This window comes from Melanotaenia boesemani, chromosome 10 (assembly GCF_017639745.1).
Source record: "Melanotaenia boesemani isolate fMelBoe1 chromosome 10, fMelBoe1.pri, whole genome shotgun sequence".
Taxonomy (NCBI): Eukaryota; Metazoa; Chordata; class Actinopteri; order Atheriniformes; family Melanotaeniidae; genus Melanotaenia; species Melanotaenia boesemani.
The window spans coordinates 4,004,575-4,027,341 of NC_055691.1; the positions used below are offsets into that span (position 1 = coordinate 4,004,575).

The following is a 22,767-nucleotide window of genomic DNA, read 5'->3' on the forward strand; positions in this document are numbered from 1 at the left end:
GAAACATTCTGGCTGCCTCTTCCTTCATCATCCTCATCATTAGATACTGAAGGAGAGTTATGAGGTAAGACACTCTCCTCCAGAATAAAGAAGTGTGTGGAGACACTGATGGATGCTGCTACTGCATGTGATTACGTTGTACGTGTCATATGAACAATAAGTATGCCCTCTTTCATATTTAAGGCTTGATACATCAGCATCATCTGGTCTGGACCTGGTCTACATCAAATAAATGCAACCTCAGATGGACAACAACGCACGTTACATGTTTATTAGGCCCAATAAATCCAAAAATGCAGAGCAGTATGTGAGACATTTAGTACACCCTTATAAAAGTACACACAACATGCATTTCACTATAATTCCTCTCGTTCTTTTCACCCACAAATCCAAAGTAAGTTCAGAACTTCCACAATATAAACACTGTCCTCTCGGCCATCTTGCCAGCTGCACACTGACATGTGCAGAACTGACTTCCTGCTGAGCAGAAGAGACAGAGCAAGTCTGGGGTTTTCTTCTCTGAATCTCTCTTTTTAGTTTGTGTTCTGGCAACAAAACCAAATCCTTATTTGAGAAAACAACTAGTGACAAATAACTTGAGTTGCAAAAAGAGAGCTGTTCTTGCTCCATTGAATTGGGTAATTAGTTTTTTGTTTTACCCACTCTGTCTGCATTTAAGCACTTTTTGTTAGATAAATGATAATACATTGTTATATATTCTCTTCATATTCAGCTTGTTTCACTAAATTTTCAGCCTTGGGAGCTGATGAATGAATATAAATGTGTACATGCAAAAAGTTTAGATTCATCAGAACGTATGAACACATAAAAAAAAAAACATGTGGTGAGCAGTCATGAAAATGAGCTGACTTTCCTCCAATCTCTGACCTTCCAAGCACCAAACTGCAAAACACAGACGTCTACAAAGTGTAAAAACATTGCACATCAGTCACTATAGTGTCTTTGAATTATTACAGATTCTTTAATTAAATACACAATTATTTTAATGATTGTAGCCAAACTACTGAACTCTAATGAAATTTCGTAATTTGGCGACCCCTCTTCAGCCTCGTCTTCATCCTGTCTCTTCTCTGAGCTGTCTCCAGCCAGTAAAAGTCAGACCAACCCTTACAGAAAAACCGCATGTTCCACATCTTATCTACATGAACATTTTCCAAAACCATGTTTCCAGATGTGTGACATGTAGTTATAAAACATGGTTTTGGAACATTTTCATGTGGGTCACATGTGGTCCAAATATGTTGCATATGTGGGCTACATGTGAAGCACATGTAAATGTTTCAAAACTATATTTCCATATATGTTTTTTTCTGTAGGGAATGTTGACTGTCTTTTACTCTGTCCCTTTCTCTCCCCTTTACTTGATTCTTACAATAATGTCCTCTTGTTTTTCTTTTAAATCTGCCATGTCCATCCAAAACCGCCAATGTGTTGATATCTAGTTGGTGATCCGCTGCTGTACAGCAAAAAAACAGCTGCCACATGATGTTGTGGGCTGGGGAAAAAAGAAAAATGTAAAGTGTGGTTTATCAGCATGGAAATGCAGGATGCTGCAGGTCCCGGCATAATGAATGTTAGAATGCCAATAAAACATGCCGGAATCACATGGTTTTAACCCATAAGAACCTGAAGTGACATATTTGTCACATACAGTTTCTGAGACATTTTGCTTCAGTTTATGGTATAAACTTTGCTTAAAATCCTGTTGAACACAATCTGATACTTGTCTTCTGCCCCCTAATAGATACCCAGAAGCAGAAAACCATATTATAATATTTTTAAACTATCACATGGTAATAAATGTAAATTTATTTGTTACATTTTGTTACAGTATAATAATGACCTCATACTTAAAAAATTGGACTTTTCTTACCATTTTTTCATGGGTCGGGCCTTTATGGGTTAAGCTGGGAAACGTACGTAGTGTTGCTTTAATGACGATTTAGTAAAACCCAACCAAAACTGACCTTCATCATCTGTTCCAGTTTGCAGTTACCCCACTGCTGCAAGTAAACAGAACGCAACATTTTTTTTCTTATCTTCTCCTTTTGCAGAGAAAGCCGTCCAGTCCAGGACCATAGTTTTATGGTCCTGGACTGGACGGCTTTCACTGTTCATGTGACTTAAGACATATTATAGGAAGTTCGGAAGTCCACAGCTTTACATGACATTAATGATGGCCAGGAGGTGAGGCCCATGGATCCATATTTTTCAGAGAGCATTTGTAAGGACCCCGACAGATTGTTGGACCTCCATTGTCAGGCCTTTGGGAAACAGAAGGTCCTCACAGAAGTCCACCATCATCTGGTGTGGAGACACTGGGTACTCTCTAATGAGCCTCCTTTCCCCTTTTCTCTGACTCTGCTTGACCCAAACGGACATGAGGCGGGGTCTCCTTCGCACCACACTCTCTAGTTTCTGTTTTGCTATGACAATAATCATTACTCTTTGCAGTTGTGTACAATTTTACAACTGTCTGTCCTCTGATTGGACTGCATTAACTACTACAACACGCTACCAATTCACTCTGTCTGTTGCTGATCCGTAGGATATTTTAAACACGAGACCTCATTTAACTTGGGACCAGATGGTTTTGAATGATCTGATACATGAAACCTTCAAATTGAAAGAGGGTGAACTACCCTTTTCACCTAAATGTAGCTGTGTTTTTGTCTCTTTTTGAGAAGGAAAATGCTTCCTAATGTTAAAAATATTAAGGACAATGCAGGTTCTCGTTGATATATGGATTAATCCATGAGTAACACAGTCTGTTTTATTTTTAGTTTCTTTATCATTAAAATGTCATTTAGCTCAATAAGCATGAAAATTAAAATAAATGTGCTTCCATGTTTGACATAAAGATGTACTTATAAAGTCATAACTAAGACCAAAGACCCACCACAGACTCATAAAGCATCGTCCTGCAGGTGCTGAAAGACCTCAGCTACCTCAGAAAATAGAGGCAGCTTTGGACATTCCTGTAGACGCTTTTCTGGGTCTCATTACAAACAAGAAAAGTGGCGCAGCAGTAATCCGCCCAAGTTTAGGCAAAGGAGCATGTTCACATGCGTAAGAAAAGAGTGGTGGCATTAATCCCTTCGCTCAGATATACTGAAAACACTACAAAAAATTCTTTACCCAGCTCTGTAACTTTTATTCTACAAATCCAAACATGAAATACAAGAGAAAGTCAAAAACCTGACTAGGAAATGCAGACATCTCATTTGTAAAGCTAGTTGAGAGGAGGAGGTGAATCTGTTAAAATACTGGTGTATCATGAGTTATTAGGATATTAATTGTTACCATCTGCTTATGCACCAAACAACTTGAAGTCTGGGTAAAATTCAGAGCTGTAGAAGAGATCAACTGAAGAGCTGAGCATTTTTGGGGCTTCACAGAATCCACTGGACCAAACCGGTGTGAGGCATTAGAGGGGGTTAGTTAACTGATTATTAGCTGAATGAAACACTGAATGAATCTTGCACTATGAATTTAATACTGCTCAAAATTATAAAGCAATGTTCAGGTGACTCTTTTTCTCCAGATTCACCTGATTTCACACACACACTTTATAATGTTTGTGTACATTCTGATTTCTAGGAGGTGCAGACGTGCACGGTGAACTTGGGGATGACCACTGACTGCTCCAACCATCCTGACAATAAGACTAAAAACAGATACAGCAACATCTTGGCCTGTGCGTACACATCAATACACACCAGAATATGTGAGATTTAAAGAATTTACTGTATGTTTCCACCTAAATATGAAATGTTGACACTCCGTCATTTATTTGTGGAGGAAAATGGCGTGTTGTGCTCAACCATGTGCCTTTATGAGGTGTGGGATCGAAACTAACAGACAACTGATGCAGTGTCATGATTTCACATCAAAACCACTCTTGCAGTGTTTGAAGAAAATCATAGTTAAAGCTAAAATAGACATTTTGCAACGCTACCATAACCCTACAGATTTTTCTTTTCACAAAGGAAAAATCTTCTATGAAAAGCTCCTATAGAACCGGTACAGATTCTTTTTTTATATGTAATAATATGTAATTATTCAAATTGCTTTAACATTTTAAATGAGGACTTGATCACTTGCTGTCACTGTTATTATTTTTAAAGTTATTTTCCATGTAATACATTTTAGGTGGCTGGGGATTTTATTTGAAGATTAGTCTTTAACATGCTAAAAATCAGTAACAAAACGGATTTTGATGCATGTCCTTTTTATTCCGTGTAGTTTCAGATTTAAAATTTACTTCCTGTTTAGGTCCTTAGAGGACAATTAGGTCTTCCCAAAAACTATCATAATAACATTATAGATTAATATTTATTCCATCAAATTTAATAATCTATTTCAGTGTTAATGAAAACATTTATTTTTGCCCCTCTCTTTTTGCCACCATTATCACCTTCCAGCATAGTCCACTGCTGAGACATTCCCAACAAACATAATTGATTAAGTACTAAACATTCCTTAAGATTTAAGTCGTTTTCTCCATTTTGATCTGACAGGTTATTTTTTCTTCTTCATCCCTCAGATGACCACTCTCGGGTGCAGCTTTCACCGCAGGCTGCCAGAGAAGGGATGACGGATTACATTAACGCCAACTTCGTGGATGTAAGAAGTTTTTAGTTTTTAAGCTGCTGCAAACTCATTTCTTTATATTTACCCCCAAGGCTCATTCCTGTACATTCACTCAGTCAAAACATTTTACTTTCAGAGCTGCTCTGTTTGCACCTCATATCTTTATAAACAAAAGTCAATGTACCCTACCACCAATTTCTAAATCTATTCATGAGATATAATATTGTTAGAAGTGACCTCCATGGCGCTCCATTATGTTTGTACCCATGTCGTTAAAACCTCTCTCCCTGCGTCTTGTTGTTGAGTGAAAGGCAGAGGCCACATAAAAAGCCCCCACAGCAATCAAGGCCTCTTTAGAAAGCCAACATACAAGTTACAAAATTGGTAAAAGCACGTTGAGGATCTCTCCTTCTGCCACTTTTGTCTGTGCCTCGCACAGCGACGGAAACTTCATTCTGTCAGTCATGTGAAGGTTACTGCAGCATTAAAATATGTGATTAAATCTCTGCGGAAAATCTTTGACACTCTTTTGAATTGGTGTTAACGTTTGTTGGATTTTAGCCTTCTTTTCATCTTTGTGGGAAAAAAACCCTGTATTGTCCTTGGATTTAGTTTCATTTAGTCATTTTTTTGTAGACATTTCTGTTTGTCTCCCAAAAGGGTTTCATGAGTTTTACCCTCAAGACCCTTCAGAACAGGAAGAGGAGCTGCAAGTTAAAAAGAACAAACACTAACAGCATGATAAAAATCAACAAAAAAAACCCTCAACTCCTCAAATCTAGTCAAGAAGAGACGTAATCGAAGGAAATTCTTCTGCTGTACGTGGAGAACCTTTTTATACACAACACAGTCAACTACTAGATTCAGTCTACACCGGTCCCAGCGCCAGGACACGGGAACGGGTCGGGAACTGATTGCTCATGTGAACTGTATTTATTTTATTTATTTATTTTCAATTTCTTATTGATCATTTTTTACTACTATTTCCTGATTGCACATACTCTATCCCAAAATGGAAGAGGTTGGAAGCCTTTTGGGGCATGTATGTGTTTTCTGTTTATTGTTTGTTTTGTTTTTCTTGTTTTTTTTGTTTGTTTTGTTTTTTTTAAGGAAATTCTGCAGCGTGTGTTTTTATGTGGGGAAACACATCGTGATGGCCTTGTATAACTAAGAAATTTCTGTCTAAAACCAAATAAATAAAGTTTGGTAAAAGGAAAATCTACAGGTGTTTTTGGTTTTGCAAACCTGATGTAGCTGCTGTGTTTTTCAGGGTTTTAAGAGTCCACGTTGGTACATCGCTGCTCAGGGTCCTCTGAAGACCAGCATAGAGGACTTCTGGAGAATGATCTGGGAGCAGAATGTCAGCATCATCGTCATGATCACCAACCTCGTAGAGAAAGGACGAGTGAGTGATCAGATCTGAAGTCCAGTCATATTTTCTGAAACTGTCTTTTGTGCTTGTAGAATAAAAACATTTATCTGATCTGACATGAGACATTGAGGTCAACATCGATTAAAAATTATGTTTTACTACGTTTAATTCTAATTCTAATTTTTTCTTGACAAATACCAAAAGGCTTAATTTTCGTTGCAGTTTTTTTTTCACAGCTATCATTCCCCAAAGATGATTTGTGTTTGTCCCTCAGAGAAAGTGTGATCAGTACTGGCCAGTGGAGGTCCAGGAGGAGTATGGCAGCTTCCTGGTGACGGTGAAGAGCACCAAAGTCCTCGCCTACTACACCCAGAGGACCTTTACCGTTCAGAACATCCACAATAAAAAGGTCTGCTGGTTTACACAAAAATAGTAGGAATAAAAACTAAACAGACCAAAACTAGACTTGTCCAACTAAAACTGAGCAAAAGTAAAATTGTCAAAGTTGGATTAACCACCCAGGTCATGTGTTTAGAGTATTAAGAGTTTCATTAACCCCTCAGCTAAACTAAAATGGGCCTTACTGGTCTGAACATGCTCCAGTGGTCCTTATTTTTTGCATCTTTTGTTAAAACAATAATGAGTAAGTGTGTTTGAAACAGCTTTCCAATAAGACACAATGACTAAAATTAGAAAACAATTTCACATCTTTTTTGTTTTTTCTGTCAAATTGGTAAAAACATTGACCATAACAACTGAAAAGCAGTCCATTAAGATCATATGCCAACTCATAACCACTTAAAGTATTTAAAAACTGTCACTCTGCTCAGATTAAATCTAAATTTTATAACAAGATTGCCATTTAGCAAACTTAAAGATATTTATTTTGGCCAATGACATGTTTTAGGCCATGTTTAAATTACATATTAAACATACTTTGTTGAGACACTGTTTTCCTGTTTCTGAGTTCCTCATTCATCTCATCCTCTTGCAGGGCTCCCAGAAGAAACAGGGTAAGGACCGGACGGTGACGCAGTACCACTACACCCAGTGGCCGGACATGGGCGTCCCGGAGTTTCCTCTGCCACTGCTCAGCTTCGTCTATAAATCATCCAGAGGCAAGACAGATGACATGGGGCCAGTGGTGGTACACTGCAGGTGAGATGAAGCCATGCTGTCACTGCCATCTTCAGCTGAGCAAACTTCATCAACATGTTTTTCTTACGTTGCTTCTGCACAGTGCTGGTGTTGGCCGAACAGGCACATACATCGTCCTGGACAGCATGCTGAAGCAGATAAAGGAGGAAGGCGCTGTCAACATCCTCGGCTTCCTTAAACGCATTCGTACACAGAGAAATTATGTGGTTCAGACTGAGGTCAGAGCTCAACGTAAAACATTTCAGTCCTCTATGATTCTTACTAGACGCTGTCTGGCAAAAGTTTTGAAAGATGTTTGTGCATACCTGGAACATAGCTGCACAGATTGCCCTAGGAGGGTTTGTTAACCCTTAAAACTTCGCTAGATGGTCAGTTCCCTCTGAGCTTTATCACTTATATAGTCAACCATTTCTTAGGAACGGTAATATGCAACTCTGTGTGTATTTATCAGTTTTGCAATAAAAATACACCACTGGTCATAAGTTTTGTGAAACTTTCCCATATGTCAGACTTACCGGAGAATAATATAAAAGTGTCCGTTTGTTTTTGTTTTTTACATTTTATTCATGAAAATAACGACAGGCTTATACATGGCCCTGTAATTTTACCATGGTGGTTTGTCCCACCATCTGCTCTTGACTTTTTCTGTTGATCACAAAATACTTTGTTGACGTGTCACAGCTGTCCCATTCTCTCCAGATAGCTAGCTGACTAGCAGTGTTGCCAGCTCCTCTGTAAGAAAAGTAGCTATTGGCTGTCCTATAAGTTGCTAAAAGTAGCTAAATGACTAAATCTAATTTGCATAATCAACCTGGTACATTGAAACAGAAGCTGCACCTGAGTGGAGGAATAATGTAAAAATGACGTATTCAATCGCGTATTCAATATTTTCTTTGTTTTTTTTTTGTTTGTTTTTTTAATTAAGTGTCAACAACAGGTTATAGTAATTTTAACTATTCATTTAGCCTACATTAATAGGCATTAATATCTGTTGGTAAGCCTGAGTGGGAATCACCCAGCATCAGTTTTGTGCATTTCATTTTCAGGATGGTCTTAGAGCAGAGGGGAACATCTTCTGAGTCAAAAAATAATAATAATAAATCAAAAAAGGTCCTTATCTGACTGCACCTATGAGCTGCGACTGCAGTTATGTGATGACCAAGCCTCTCATGAGTGCTTCTGAAAGGGGGCGGGGCCTGCAGCAGCACTGCTGCTCACTGGGAAGAGTAACGACACCTGTTTCACGTCAGTCTCCAAAAATCTTCACTAACACCAGAAAAAGTTGCTACATTTGTCACTTGTCGCTTAAAAAAAAAAAAAAAAAACTGGGTGAAATAGATCCAGTAGACTACTGTCTATCATCTTCTGTCAGGAGTATTGTATAACTTTAGCCACTTTGACCAAAAGCTGGAATATACTCTGTTGGACGGGGGGTAGAACAAAATGTGAGTGAATGACCAGAGGAGGAGTGAACCCCCCGAGCAAATCTCACCCTGAAGATATCCTCTTTAGAACTAAGACAGAAGCTTCCAGTCTTAGTTCTACTGAGGATTTCTTGGCACTTTTATATTTTTCGTCTCAGTTATGACCCCTAAAAAGGAATTTTAATAAAAAATGTAAATATCTTATGGTAGCAATGTTTGTCTTTGTTTGTCTTTGTCTAAACCACTTCTCCCCTAAATGTAGGAACAATATGTTTTCATACACGATGCGTTGGTAGAAGCCATCTTGTCTGGAGAGACGGAGGTTATGGCGGCTCAGCTGCACAAATATGTGAATGAGCTGCTGACCACGGGTCCTGCTGGGAGGACGCAACTGTGCACACAGTTCAAGGTGAGCCGCTCAACAGTGACTCATTACCCAAAATCCTCAGAGACTACAGCTTAGAAATCAAAAGGGACTTTTGCTTTTAGAATTACTCGTACACAGCAATGTGCACTATAATCAAGGATAGCAGTCTGATGAGTTTCCAGAGATTAAAAAATCCATATCATTTGGACAAAACAGATTTCTTTCAATACCCACAAGTGAGAGGTTATTTTTTGAATGAAATTCAAAGTTCTCCTACATCATATGGCTGTGTACTTAAAACACAGAAAGGGCTACAATTCAAGAAAATCTTAGTATTACTTAAAACTTAATATATAAAAGATAAATGGGAGAGAGAAATACAAACCAACAACTAACTCCAGAATGTGGAGCGAGTTTGGTGAAAACATCAGATTCTTTATTTCAACCAAAATAAAAAAGTAAACTAAAGCTAATCTCCAGTGTTGGAGGGGTGTTGGAATAGGAAAAAACATCATACATGTGTTTTGGTAGTGTCTGAAACTGCAAGATTTTTTGGAAAAATGTAAACTCAGTTATCAACAAAGTCCTGGGCTGTGAAATACTAAATACTATGTAACTTAGTTATATTACAAATTGTGTTGAAAAATGATATTGTTAATAGCAGCATCAAAACGTGCAGGATAAATGGGACACAGTGAGTGAACTACTCACCTTTGATGTTAGTTTCTGCAGAAACCTCAATTAAAGCAGCTCTAAATCTCCAGAATTGTCCTATCAGTTACTGTTTACCAGGCCAAAACCCGAACAAGTTTAGCGTAGACATGCTGGAAGGCAGCACGGTTGGTGCTGGAGCTACGGACAGGACATGGAAGCTCCTGTAGCGTCAAATGATCTCAGACAAAAGCTTCAGACATAAAGTAAAAGAAATAAAAAAAATAGACATTGGATGTAATTTGACATCACAGTATCAAACTTGTTTACATAACTTGTGGGTAAAAAAAGATTATGGACAGTTGTTAGCTAATTTTAAATGACGCAACAAAAATCTAAGGGATTATACTGAAAGAGATTTTTGTGCTAAAGTTTTTTAAACTGGATAATTGTCCCAAAAAAAAGTCAGGTCAGGTGAACATTGATCATTGGAGACTTTTTGTGTAAACTGTGACATATTTATCAACACTGATTGTGTTCACTGTATCTTAAAATACTGCATGCATCAACAAAATCAGACAAATCTCAGATTTCCAGCGACATGTTGTGTGCTACAGAGCGGTAACTGAAACCCATCTCTTAACTTATTAGAATATAATCTGGCTTGACGCCACTGTAAAGAAAGGACATCTTGGGGATCCTTCCACACCGGCAGTCACCACGACCACAGAGGTCAGGCGGGGGTCTGGTGCTGGACCATCCAGCCACCCAGACAAGAGCTATCTCCATGGCAACAACCCTACCCTTAGCTCTCTTCACTTGGGATTACTTTACCCAGATACATATTGGCACCAAATATGAAGAGATTTACTGACTGCTGCTTTACTGATTTATTTATTTTCATGTTTAATTGATGTTTTATGTTTTGCATAGATGGTGTGCCATTCAGGGGTGAAGCAAAGTGACTTCTCTGCTGCTCTCCAGGACTGCAACCGCAGCAAGAACAGAAACTGCTCTATGATTCCTGGTGAGCCTGATGTACTTGTTAATAAGCTCATTTTAATGAAATCTGCAGCACTATGTGAGATAAACCGTCTCCTTTTCTGTTTTTGCAGCAAACAAGTCGCGAGTACGTCTTTCTGTCACAGCAGGAGAAACGTCAGACTACATCAATGCCTCATACATTTCTGTAAGAGCACCTTAACTCTGCTCAGAGTTAATTTGACCCAGAGTCAGATTAGAAGATGAAAATCCATTTGATGAGAGCTCCCTTTGCACTGTGTAAAGTCTCTTTGAGACTTTCAACTCTTCTTTTTATTAATCTGTAGGCAGTGTAGCATGTTAAATACCTTCATCACTTTATGTAAAAGTCACAATCAGCAAAGACCTTCAACATCTCTGCAGCAATTTCAACACATTAAGTTTTTGACCTGAATTAACATAAAGGCTTTAGCTACACAAGGTTAACCACGCAGAAAGAGGGAGAAAAAGAGCTTCTACCCACTTCTTTTAACTAATATTGAAGATGCTGAGAAGAATTTGTTTGACTTTGATCTTTGTGTAAAACATTTTTCTTAGCTATTGACAGATAACTGAAGACTCCAGCAATATTATACCTTCATTTTCTAAGAAATATGAGCTCATCACCTTCTCCTCAGCTGTGTGGCTGTGACATGAGTTCTGTAATAACAGTCTGCCATCAAGTTACATTGCAGTATTTGTTGAGTCTTAATTCATCTTCTTCTTTATTAGGTTTGCAGAACTAGTTTTAAACTGTCTTGTTTTTGCAGGGTTACAGACGGAGCACTGAGTTTATCATTACTCAGAATCCTTTGCCTGGTACCATAAAGGACTTCTGGAGGATGATATGGGACCATAATGCTCAGCTCATAGTGTCACTGCCTGGGGTGAGCAACTCGTTTTTAATTAAATTTAATTAAATTTACACAAATCACATTATTGACCAGAGTTGTTTTTTTGGTTTGGGATGATTAAGTTCTTCATAAAACGTGTATTAAATGTATGGCCATGAGAAACGGTGACTGTGTTAATGTTAACCTTTCACTTCTGTTAGCCAGCTATTATTTATTCTATATTTAATTTTAGTGGACAGCCTAATTGAAAAACAGACACAGACATTAATATTGTAAACTCAAGCTCTAGTAATGTCTAGGAGAATGCATTTAATTGTATATTAATACAAATTAGTAGAAAAAGATAAAGAAAATATCCCTGGCCAAAACAGTACAGACCTAAAGTTAAAGTCCCATTTTAAGTACTTTAACTGTTCTCTTATTAAGAGTCTACAACGTTACAGTACTTTTAACTTTTTAGACGTTTTTGTCCACACTCTTCATTAATAGGCATTAATATCTGACTGTAAGCCAGAGCGGGATCAGCCAGTGGAAACTTTGCGCGTATTATCATCAGTCTGGTCATGGAGCAGAAGTGATCCTGTCCTACTTTGACTGCAGCTGTAAGCTGGGTGCTGCATGAGGACCAAGCCTTTGTGTGTTCTTTTGTACGGGGGAGGGGCCTGAGTCAGCACCACTGCTCAATGAGAAGAGTAAACGATACGTGCTTTCACATCAGTCTCCAAACGTTTCCAATTACACCAGAAAGTTGCTGGACTTGTCAATAGTCGCTTATTTAAAATAGAGTCACTAGAGAGGTCTGAAAACTCACTAAATAAAGCACCAAAGTCGCTAAGTTGCTGGCTGAACTCTGATGTGCACCAGTTTAATTGGTGTATCAGCTACCGTGCACTGACAAACGTTCCACATGTGCAATTTTTTTTTGTAATTTATTAATTCTAATTAATGTGTTAAAATCCAACAGTGTAGCAGTGCTAATATATTTAAATGGTAGCACAAGATTAGTTTTAAGATAATATGGGGAAACTATGTCATATTTCATTTTCAATGACTAAACAGCTGAATTTCCTCATCCGCATGTCATTCGGTTCTGCAGAGGCCTGGTAAAGAGCCATTCATTTGACTCAGGTGTGTTGGAGAAGGGATGCATCTAAGTTGCAGGCGAGTAAATCTCGAGGACCAGACTTAGGCACCCCTGCACTTGGTGATCACACGTCTCTCTCATGTGACCACAGTTTTCCTAGCAGTGGATGTGGGTGTGTATTAGAGAGAGGAACACAATAATTTCCTTTCTTACTCTATGACCGCCCTAATGAAGTCTTTTCCACCCTCTGCCCATGTCTAAAAGTCCAGCTCCCTTTACATATGTGAATAGGTAAGTCCCTTTCAAACATTGTGAACAATCACTACCTGGCAATACATCCACTTGAGGGCAATGCAGGGTTCAGACTTCATTTCTGAGTTCAGACGTCAGTTGCAGATATCAAACATGGTGATGGTGGAGGGCACCATGTCTGGTTTGGCTGTCCTGGGCTTGGTGCTCTGTGGACCTGCTGGGCCTTTGTGGCCTCGGGCTCCCCCCATCCCCCACTGATGCTTCGGGGTGCGGTGTGATCACGGCCCCCTTGCAAGCACACATTTCTTCCTCGTTGCATGGCCACACACGCACGTTCACATGTGCATGCTCACAAACGTGCTCGTCTCTCCATCTGCTTCGGACTAGATGTTGCTGATGTTCGTGTTTATGGGACTATAAATGGTCAAGTGGACGTCTGTAATAAATATTCAGCACATCATTTCCATGATGGCTCGGGAGGGAAAAAGAGTTAAAGGTCCCATATTATGCAAAATTCACTTTTTAATGGTTTTGGAACAGTCATACTGGTCCCCCCGCATGTGTAGGAGACCCGTAAGTGTGAAACTCTTTCAGGCGCTCTCTCTCCCCCCTGCTCCACCTCTAGGGAAGTAAGCGCTGAAATGAGCTTGTTTGAAAGCGTGTACGTTATGACGTCATAAGGGACAATAACCACTCCCCACAGAGCGATGGACCCGTCTACCGGCTCTCAAAGCCCGCCCTCTAAAAATCACCTAGCGCACAGTGTTTTTCCCTCTTCGGCAACCCTCGTTAGCGGACATGGCTAAGCGACAGAAGCACTGTTCTGTTTGTGGCTGCATAAATGAACACGAAAACGTTTTTTTACTTCCATCCACTGAACCCACGAGGACTGAGTGGATTAATTTTATTTTTGGAGGAAATGTACCCGGAAAACTTCCAAAGGTTTTGCATGTCTGTGGCCAGCATTTCAAAGAGGACTGTTTCCACAACATGGGGGCATGGAAAGCAGGCTTCGCCAACCGTTTGAAGCTGAAGCCAGGTTCAATACCAACTGTCCGTGACACAGCTGGAGAGGTAAGAGCTGGCAGTTATTTTATCGTTTCGGTCTTATTAGTCTGATAGCTTGAAAATATATTAACCTGTCAATCACCTCATGACGGGCGATGCGATGGGCGGAGCCAACAGCTGAGCTGCTCCACCAGGGTTCCGCCCACCATAAACGGCACATTTCTGAAGCTGCTAAAAAGAGGGAGGTGAAGAGAAGCCGCTGCACTCAAACTGAGGGTCGATTTGTCCATACCATGGTGGAAATATTTCATTTAGATATTAATGAATGGTCTCAGATTGGGAATAAAGTGTATAATATGGGACCTTTAACACGTGAGGTAGAGATCTTGATGGACCACGTTGAAAAATGTAAAAATGTTTAATTGGTGGGAACGGCGTGGGCATTACTGGTGTCAGAAAGGCAGAATCGTGGCAGCAGGTGGCTGATGCTGTCATCACAGTGTCAGAAGGGAAGACATGCCAGAGGCATTGAATGTGTGACTGAATATCTCAGTTAGCAGGGCATCCGTCTCCCATGCGGGAGGCCGAAGTTCAATTCCCAGAGTGGTGAATCGCTTTGGAGAAGCGTCTGCTAAATGACATTAATGATTCCTGTAATTTGTTTTAATTTATAAAATAAATATGTATACATTTGAGATTGGCAGTAGTTTATTTAGTTTAAATAATATTTCCTTCTAGTTGCTGGTTGCTCCAACTTGGTGGGCGGTGCTCCAGCTGGGTGGGCGGTGCTCCAGCTGGGTGGGCAGTGCTCCAGCTGGGTGGGCGGTGCTCCAGCTGGGTGGGCGGTGCAGAGGGACACAATCACCTCTATTAACCAGGTGGACAAGGAGTTACAGGAAATAAAGACCGTCTTGACAGAAACTGGGACAACAATAACAACATTGTGTAAGAATAAATAAAAGGAAATCCTCCTCTTGTGTGTTTTTAATTAGCGCAGCATCACTTCTAGACCTCCAGCCTCCAGTCTGGTCCCGCTCTGCTGGAACGAAGGACCAAAGCTACTTTCCACACTGACTGCTACATGCTGGCAGCAGACTGGCTCCTTATTTATCTGGATGGATTTTATAAGATGGAAGTTTTGTTTCACAATGACAAAACATATTTAACCCCCCCCCCGAGCTTGCACTATTAGGAGAATTATTATGGAATGTGCATCTTATTTCTGCAAACAACTTTAAAATCTAACATGTGGTGTGAAAGGTAATAGTGGATTGTGCACAAATGTCTCACATTTCACATCATTTCCTCAATTTTATTCTGTACTGGTGGTGTCGCAGTTTTCCGTTTTCTCAGATTTTGTGCGTACGCCTGAGTCAGAGTTGCTGTGGAGATAGGAACATTGGCGGGGAGGGAGGTCAGAGTCGGAAAGCTGGCTGGCCCAGTGCATGCACAATGCGTCCAACTCCAAAACATCAGCAGCTTAGTCGCCCCACTTATAAAAAAGAAAACAGGGTTCATTTGTACATTGCAGGGGGTTAAAGTTTTAGGCTGGTCACTTAGCATTAGCGTTAGCATTAGCTGCATCAGCAGTAAAGCATGACTTTATATCAATATATCATTCCACACCTAAAGCATGACTTTAGGGGTGGAAGAGGGGCTGGCTTATTCAAATAGCCTCCTGTGATGACAAAATCCCAGGAGCAAATTAATATCACACATTGGCAAGAGTTTACCCTTGTTGGTGGTTCTGGGCCCAGATGGAAGAACTCAACTGTCTTAAAACGAAAGGCTTTCAGGTAAGTTAACACTTCGGTCCAACACCAATACACATCTTTTAACTTGAAAAAGTGCTATTTCCAGGTCATCTTGGAGAAAGCTCTGATCTTCCTTCAAGAAATCAGTTGAGTTCATTCACACCATGACAGAGAGAACAGTTCCACTAGTCTGTCAAAAGGCCACTTAAATTGAGGATTAGCTGTCATCTGAGTCTGGGAAACCACCCCAAAATCTTGCAGATTGTATCTTTATGCAGAAAAATTTGGAGATATGTGAAAAAAAACAGCCTCAATGTTTCTTGGGGCCCGAGAACACTGTTATCAGTATTACCCTGAAAGTTGGATTTCCTCCTGTTTGCTCTGTTACACATAATGAGAGAGTGTGATCCTCTCCTCTATGGATGATTTGTATTCATTACTAATGTTATCACCAACTGAAACCAAGTAAAAGGAGTCCCAGTACTACACACAGACAGTGTTCCTTTAAAATCATAAAGATGGATCACAGGGTCATTTTTCTGTCATGTGACTTTCTTTGTTTGCAGATGAATGGAGAAACAGAGCCGTGCATCTTCTGGCCACGGAAAGGTCAAACAATCAACTATGGGATGTTCACCATCACTGAGAGGAGCGAGACTAACATTTGTCTGTCCAATGAGGACATGCTGGTAGTCCAGGACTACGTACTGGAAGCCACACAAGTTAGTCAAATGTGGAACGTGTTACACCACAAATCATTTTGGTCCAACTGATGATAGAATATATAAAGTCTCAGTTCACCCAGCTCTCAGACAATAACAGTATGATTTTTTGTTTTTGTTTTGTTTTTAATAGTTTATCTTATAGATTTTCTTAATTCAGGTTGAGATCTGAGTCTTACACTTAGAATAGAAATACTTTATTAATCCCTTCGAAGAGTCCTCAGGGAAATTAGAGAACTTTGGGGACTTTCAGACTATTTGCTAAATGTATATGATTGAGTGATGTGAGCAAAAATCTGAATCTGTTGGAATGATTAACTCGTTAGAAGTAAATTATTTTCCAAACTACTGTACTGATTCACATGTTCAAACTACTAATCTATACATTACACTACTGATTCACATGTTCAAACTACTAATCTACACAAAGCTATAGATTCACATGTTCAAACTACTGATTCACATGTTCAAACCACTGATTCACATGTTCAAAATACTGGTTTACATGTTCAAACTACTAATCTATACATTAAACTACTGATTCACATGTTCAAACTACTAATCTACACAAAGCTATAGATTCACATGTTCAAACTACTGATTCACATGTTCAAACCACTGATTCACATGTTCAAAATACTGGTTTACATGTTCAAACTACTAATCTATACATTAAACTACTGATTCACATGTTCAAACTACTAATCTACACAAAGCTATAGATTCACATGTTCAAACTACTGATTCACATGTTCAAACCACTGATTCACATGTTCAAAATACTGGTTCACATGTTCAAACTACTAATCTATACATTAACGCTACTGATTCACATGTTTAAGCTACTGATTAACAAGTTCAAACTACTGATTCACAAGTCTAAACTACTAATCTAAACATTTAAGATACAGATTAACTTGTTCAAGCTGCTGATTTTTACTATACATCTCTGTTCACCTGAACAGGATGATTACGTTTTAGAGGTGAGACATTACCGCGCCCCCTGCTGGCCAAACCCAGACAGTCCCATCAGCCAGACCTTTGAGCTGCTTAGCCTGGTGAAGAAAGAGCGCATTGGCAAGGATGGCTCGATTGTCATCCATGATGAGTAAGACCTTGACTATTTGTTAGCATTATATTTAGTATGATGACAGCTTTTGGTTTGATTGTTGTTTCTGAGATATTTCTTTGTTCTTTCAGTGTTGGGGGAGTCACAGCAGGAACTTTTTGTGCTCTGCTGTCGCTGACACACCAGCTGGAGGCTGAAGGGTCAGTTGACGTTTTCCAAGTGGCCAAGCTGATAAATCTAATGAGGCCAGGAGTCTTCAATGATATCGTAAGGCTTTTGTCTGTCTGACAATGGGTTGGCATGAGCTAATGTGCTGTCCGTTACACGCTTTGTGTAACTTACACAATTAATTTTTAATCCCAGTTGTAAGGTTACGATTTGATCTCATTCACACTTTTTTTCAGTATTAATATCAATGCATTCAAGTTAATAGCTGAAACAAGAGACATAAACATAAATTCCATATGTTTGATAATGATCTCCATAACAAAAGAGGGGATAATGGTGATCTTATGGCCATGTGACTAGACGTTTGTTTTACCACATTAATATGCAAATTTATGCAGAAAGGAACATTAAACTCTAGTCGGATTGTGGAATCCATATGGGATATACGTACTGTTAGTCTTAGGCTGATCTTGCATTGTTCTTGATCAATGAATTATATTGCTCTAAAGCAGCATAATGCAGACAGAATCGTGTGTCATGGTGTTAGGACAATCAGCCAGGTTTCAAAAAATCATTTATTAGAGAACAAAAATGAAAAGTAAAATTTAGACTTGTTTCTTTATTATTTGATCAAGTTCACACATCTTAGATCACTAGGAAATGAAAATATGGCCCACATTGTGAATTTAAATCAGAGGAAAATGTAAGTTATAAATCTGCATTTTTAAAAATTTGTTATTTCACATCTATTATTTATGCAACTATATTTAATTCATTTGGGAAAGATAATTGAATTTTTTTTTTCTGAATTATAATAAAAAACTGAAAATCTGTTTAGTTGTTTTAAATCTTTTAAAGTCTTTTAAGTGTATGTAAAATTAATCTTAGTTAGTTAGTTTTAGTTTTCTTAGTTATTACAAGAAAACTGAGCCTTTTTTCTGTTCTTAAAACTCTTAAAAAAATCCTGTAATATTTAACCACTTCATCAAACTGCACAAATCTCTTGTAAAATGAAGTGACAGACCTCCAGACCACGTTGTCTGTTCTCCAAAATTATTCCTTCCAGCAAAACAACAAACAACCATTTTCTATTTTACAAATGACATAAATTCAAAACATCTGTCAGAGATGTTTCTGCAGGTTTTGGCTTCATGTTACACTCAAATACATTAAAGTGTGGAATTAAGTTTTAGTTGTAGTTGTTTGAATGAAGTGTTGGAATATTTGTATTGGAACAACATTCACTGTTTCATGTCTATCTGCATCAGAAGTTCATTATATAATTTATAGCAGAACTAGTCATTTTAAATGATGAGAAACACACAAATTTGCAGACACAAAAAATTATAACAAAAAAGTATTAATTTGTTTCTGCAGAACAATGTGAGTGTCCTTCAAAAACCATCAAAAGCACTGCTTAGACCTTTATTTTTACACCGCAGAGAAGGATCGGAGCAACATGTTGCAGTCACCTAGGTCTTAATCAGACCTGTGTTCAGCCTCACTAAAGAGCCAGACCTCACCCATGGCCTAGCTTACTGGTCAAGAAGTGACAGCATCAGAACTAGAAAATTAAAAAGTAAGAAAGAAGGAGAAATATAGATTGATGAATTGATTGATAAATTAATACAAATGAAAAAGACTGAAATAAAAAGGAGAGAGAAATTAAATAATTAATTAGTAGAATAATAAATAATAATAATAATAATCGTAATAATAATAATTAATAAATAATAAATTAAATAAATAAACAAATAAAATAAACAAAATTTTTAAAGGAAAAATATTAATGGGAAAATGAGGAAATAAATAAATTGCCAAATTGTTAAAATAAAAATGGAAATAAAAAATTAAAAGGGGGAATAAGTTAATAAATAGGTTCTTAAATAAATGAAGAAAAGAACTAGAGGAAAATAAATTAATTAATAAATAATCCATTTAAATTATACATATATGAAGAAAATTTGAAAAAGCAGAAATTAAAAAAAGAAATCATATATACTCAATTTAAAAGATCCCAACTTTTAGATATAAAATATATTTAATCAAAAGTCACCAAGAAAAGAACTTTAATTGCTGAGTTTCCCATTGCAGCATCTTTTTGTACAACCACCTCCCTCTCTGTGACACATTCCCGGTTTTGTGTTGGAAAAAAAGCAGTAAGTCAGATCTGTTTTCCAGGAGCACTACCAATTCCTGTACAAAGCCATGCTGAGTCTCATCGGGACACAGGAAGACGAGGAAACGCTGCAGTCGTCTGACAACAACGGGACCATCATGGTGGGAGCCACCAGCACCACAGAGAGCCTGGAATCTCTGGTGTAACTGGCCAGGGGAACAGAAGGAACTGAGTTTGAAAACAGCATTTTCTCCTCTTCAGCCACCAACACAACTTCTGATGCTGCAGCGACTCGCTTCAGAACTCTTGCTGTTTGTTTTCAAAGAGTTTCTTCTTCGTTGGTATTTGTATAATGTGTGCCTTTTTACATTCTTCATCCTAAACATTTAACTTTGATACAAACTGTAGATTAACTGTCCAACTGTTTGATATTGTACCTTCCTCAGATGTTTCACGTTACTAACTCTTTTTAAACTTTTGTATTTATTGGCACCAAATGGGGACAAAAAGGGAAAAGTTTCATCTTAAATTAAACTTTGTTAGCTCGTTTTTTGTAGCGCTTTTGCACTGAACTCTGTATATATCTTGGCAACAGTAGCAGCAGTCTTCTAACAAATTCAAATATTAAATAAGGGCCTGGAAAAATAATAATAAAATAATAATATTCTAATGTAAATAATATTATGGTAATCACCTTGATGGACCAAATTTCTATTTATACTTTTAGATTTTTATTTTAGTATTTTTAGTGCATATAAATGGTTTCATTCTCATTGCTTAGCTGGAGAATATTAATGTTTTTATACTTTTTGTAACAAACTAACTGTGATGCATGAGATAGTCACATTTGTGTCTTTTTAGCTGGATGTGGAAAACGGCTGGATTATTGGTAGGGGATTAAAATTAGTAAAAAAAAACAAAAAAAAAAAAAAAAAAGAAGGGAGAGAAAATGTCTGTTTTGTTTCTGTGTGGAGCTACAGTTAGAGCAGTTTCACAATAAAGTGTGTGACGGGCGGATTTGTCAACAGCTCCAAGACGACGGTTGGCAAGAAAACAGCTCAATATTTTCTACTTCCAGCTCACAGTTCTTCGGTTTTCTACTTGGCATTCAAAAGTGGCATTAAGTTTGAATACTGGAGCCCCAACTGAAAGAGTTGGGATGCTGTGTAAAATGTAAATAAAACCAAACGTGATGATTTACAAATCTCATCAACCCATATTTTATTTCCAGTCAGAGACTGAAAGTGAGACATTTTACCATTTCGTGGAAAATATTAGCTCACTTTGAATCTGCTGCAGCAACACATCTGAAAAAAGTTGGAACAGGGGCAACAAAAGGCTGGAAAAGTAACTGGTACCAATAAAAAAACAACTGGAGGAGCATTTGACAACTTATTAGGTTAATTGGCAACAGGTCAGTTACATGGAAAGGATCATGTAAAGATGTAAAAAATGGACAGAGGTTTACTAATCTAAAATAACTGGGTAAAAATAATTGTGGAAAAACTTCAGAAAGATGTTCCTCAACGTAAAGTTGTAAAGACTGAAGATCTCACCATCTACAGTTTATAATATCAAAGGATTTAAAGAAGGAATCTCTGTGTGCATGGGACAAATTTGAAGGTCAAACTGGATGCTGGTGATCTTGGGGCGCTTAGGCAGAACTGCATTAAAACCAGACGGGATTCTCTTCTGGAAATCACTGCATGGACTCAAGAAAAAAAAATACATGGAGGCTTTAGAGCAACATCTGCTCCCATCCAGACAACGTCTCTTTCAAGGAAGGACTTGCAGATTTCAGCAAGAAAATGCTGAACCACATCCTGCATCAAAACAGCATGGCTCAACAGGAGAGGAGTCCAGGTGCTGAACTGGCCTGCCTGCAGTCCAGATCTTTCATCAATAGAAAACATTTGGAGCGTCATGAAACCAGAAATCCAGCAACCAAGGTTCAGGACTGTAGAGCAGCTAGAATCCTGCATCAGACCAGAATGGGACAACATTCCTCTCCTAAAACTCCAGCAGCTGGTCTCCTCACTTCCCTACAGAAGCGTGGAGCTGTCACTTAAATAAATAAAAAATAAATAAATAAAAGAGAGACCTTCTCGCGTTATAACGTGATACGTTTTGTGGTGAAAATGTGGACCATAAATCATATTCGTCTTGTATGGGGAATCTGTGCGTGTTATGGTCAGAAAAACGTCTACTTTACCAAATGGGATTAAGTTGTACTTCACTGTGAGATTTGGTGAAGCTTGGAGGACACTGACCTTTAAGCAGACAGGACTACGTCTTTGTGTCTGCAAATGATTGCTCCCAGTCCCAGCGATGCATATAGATCATTTATCATTATCATTTTTTTTAGTTTTCAGGTGACAGCCATAGTCACTGATACATGTTCTAAACCAAAAGCAGCACACACACACTATGGCAACGTACTATGATCTTGACTGCCCCATGTTCCTGTGTGTACAACAATAAATCAGAGTAGAATAATTCATCCTTGATAAAAATAAGTGAAATGTTTCTGCTTGACAAGAATAATCTCCATAAAATGTATTTTGAGGCAATATTTCTAGGTCATAACATTTGCATTCAGAGGCTACGGATTCATGTTCTTAGAATAAAATTTAGCATGTTATAATGTGATGTTTGACATTTTTATAATAAAACTTATCACGTTATAACATAAGGTCCCTTTTTTTTTTTTTTTTTTGAGTGACAGCTCTATGCTTCCATTTGTCCCTGATGTTTACAGACAGTTGCCATCAGATTCAAGATGAGCTCATATTTTCCATGAAATAGTAAAATGTCTCCGTTTCAGCATCTTATATGTTGTTTAACTTTTATTGGGAATAAAATATGGCTTGATGAGATTTGGAATTTATTTACATTTTACAATACTTACAATTCAGTAAGATATACATGCTTGGTGCTGACATGTTTTAGTTTTCATGGGTCGTGGTTTCGGTCGTGTCCCCTGAATGCTGGTTTACACAAATCTGCAGCCTACACATGTGCTTCCATCTCACAATTTTTAACCCTGAATTGTGACACTGCTACATCATCTTCCTTAGAAACGACACTTTTCTGCGTGTAACATGTTCAAAGGTATTTGAAGTGAAACCTCA

The 22,767-nt window shown here is 38.2% G+C and overlaps 1 protein-coding gene across 6 annotated transcripts in view; it reads left to right on the top strand.

Annotated features, from left to right (window-relative positions):
• Positions 1-20,572, top strand: part of ptprz1a (protein tyrosine phosphatase receptor type Z1a) — a 91,532-nt gene extending 70,960 nt beyond the window's left edge. For 3 of the 6 annotated variants that reach the window (XM_041996772.1, XM_041996776.1, XM_041996777.1), the window contains 15 exons: positions 44-64; positions 3,622-3,748; positions 4,568-4,647; positions 5,885-6,019; positions 6,261-6,395; positions 6,981-7,144; positions 7,227-7,362; positions 8,831-8,977; positions 10,520-10,613; positions 10,702-10,775; positions 11,377-11,493; positions 16,125-16,280; positions 17,246-17,388; positions 17,481-17,616; positions 19,699-20,572. In XM_041996772.1, coding sequence (XP_041852706.1) covers positions 44-64; positions 3,622-3,748; positions 4,568-4,647; positions 5,885-6,019; positions 6,261-6,395; positions 6,981-7,144; positions 7,227-7,362; positions 8,831-8,977; positions 10,520-10,613; positions 10,702-10,775; positions 11,377-11,493; positions 16,125-16,280; positions 17,246-17,388; positions 17,481-17,616; positions 19,699-19,842 — 1,809 coding nt within the window. In that variant the 3' untranslated portion in view covers positions 19,843-20,572. The remainder of the gene's footprint in view (positions 1-43; positions 65-3,621; positions 3,749-4,567; positions 4,648-5,884; positions 6,020-6,260; positions 6,396-6,980; positions 7,145-7,226; positions 7,363-8,830; positions 8,978-10,519; positions 10,614-10,701; positions 10,776-11,376; positions 11,494-16,124; positions 16,281-17,245; positions 17,389-17,480; positions 17,617-19,698) is intronic. The other 3 variants (XM_041996774.1, XM_041996773.1, XM_041996775.1) reach the window with 3 other exon arrangements.
• Positions 20,573-22,767: the final 2,195 nt, after the last annotated feature.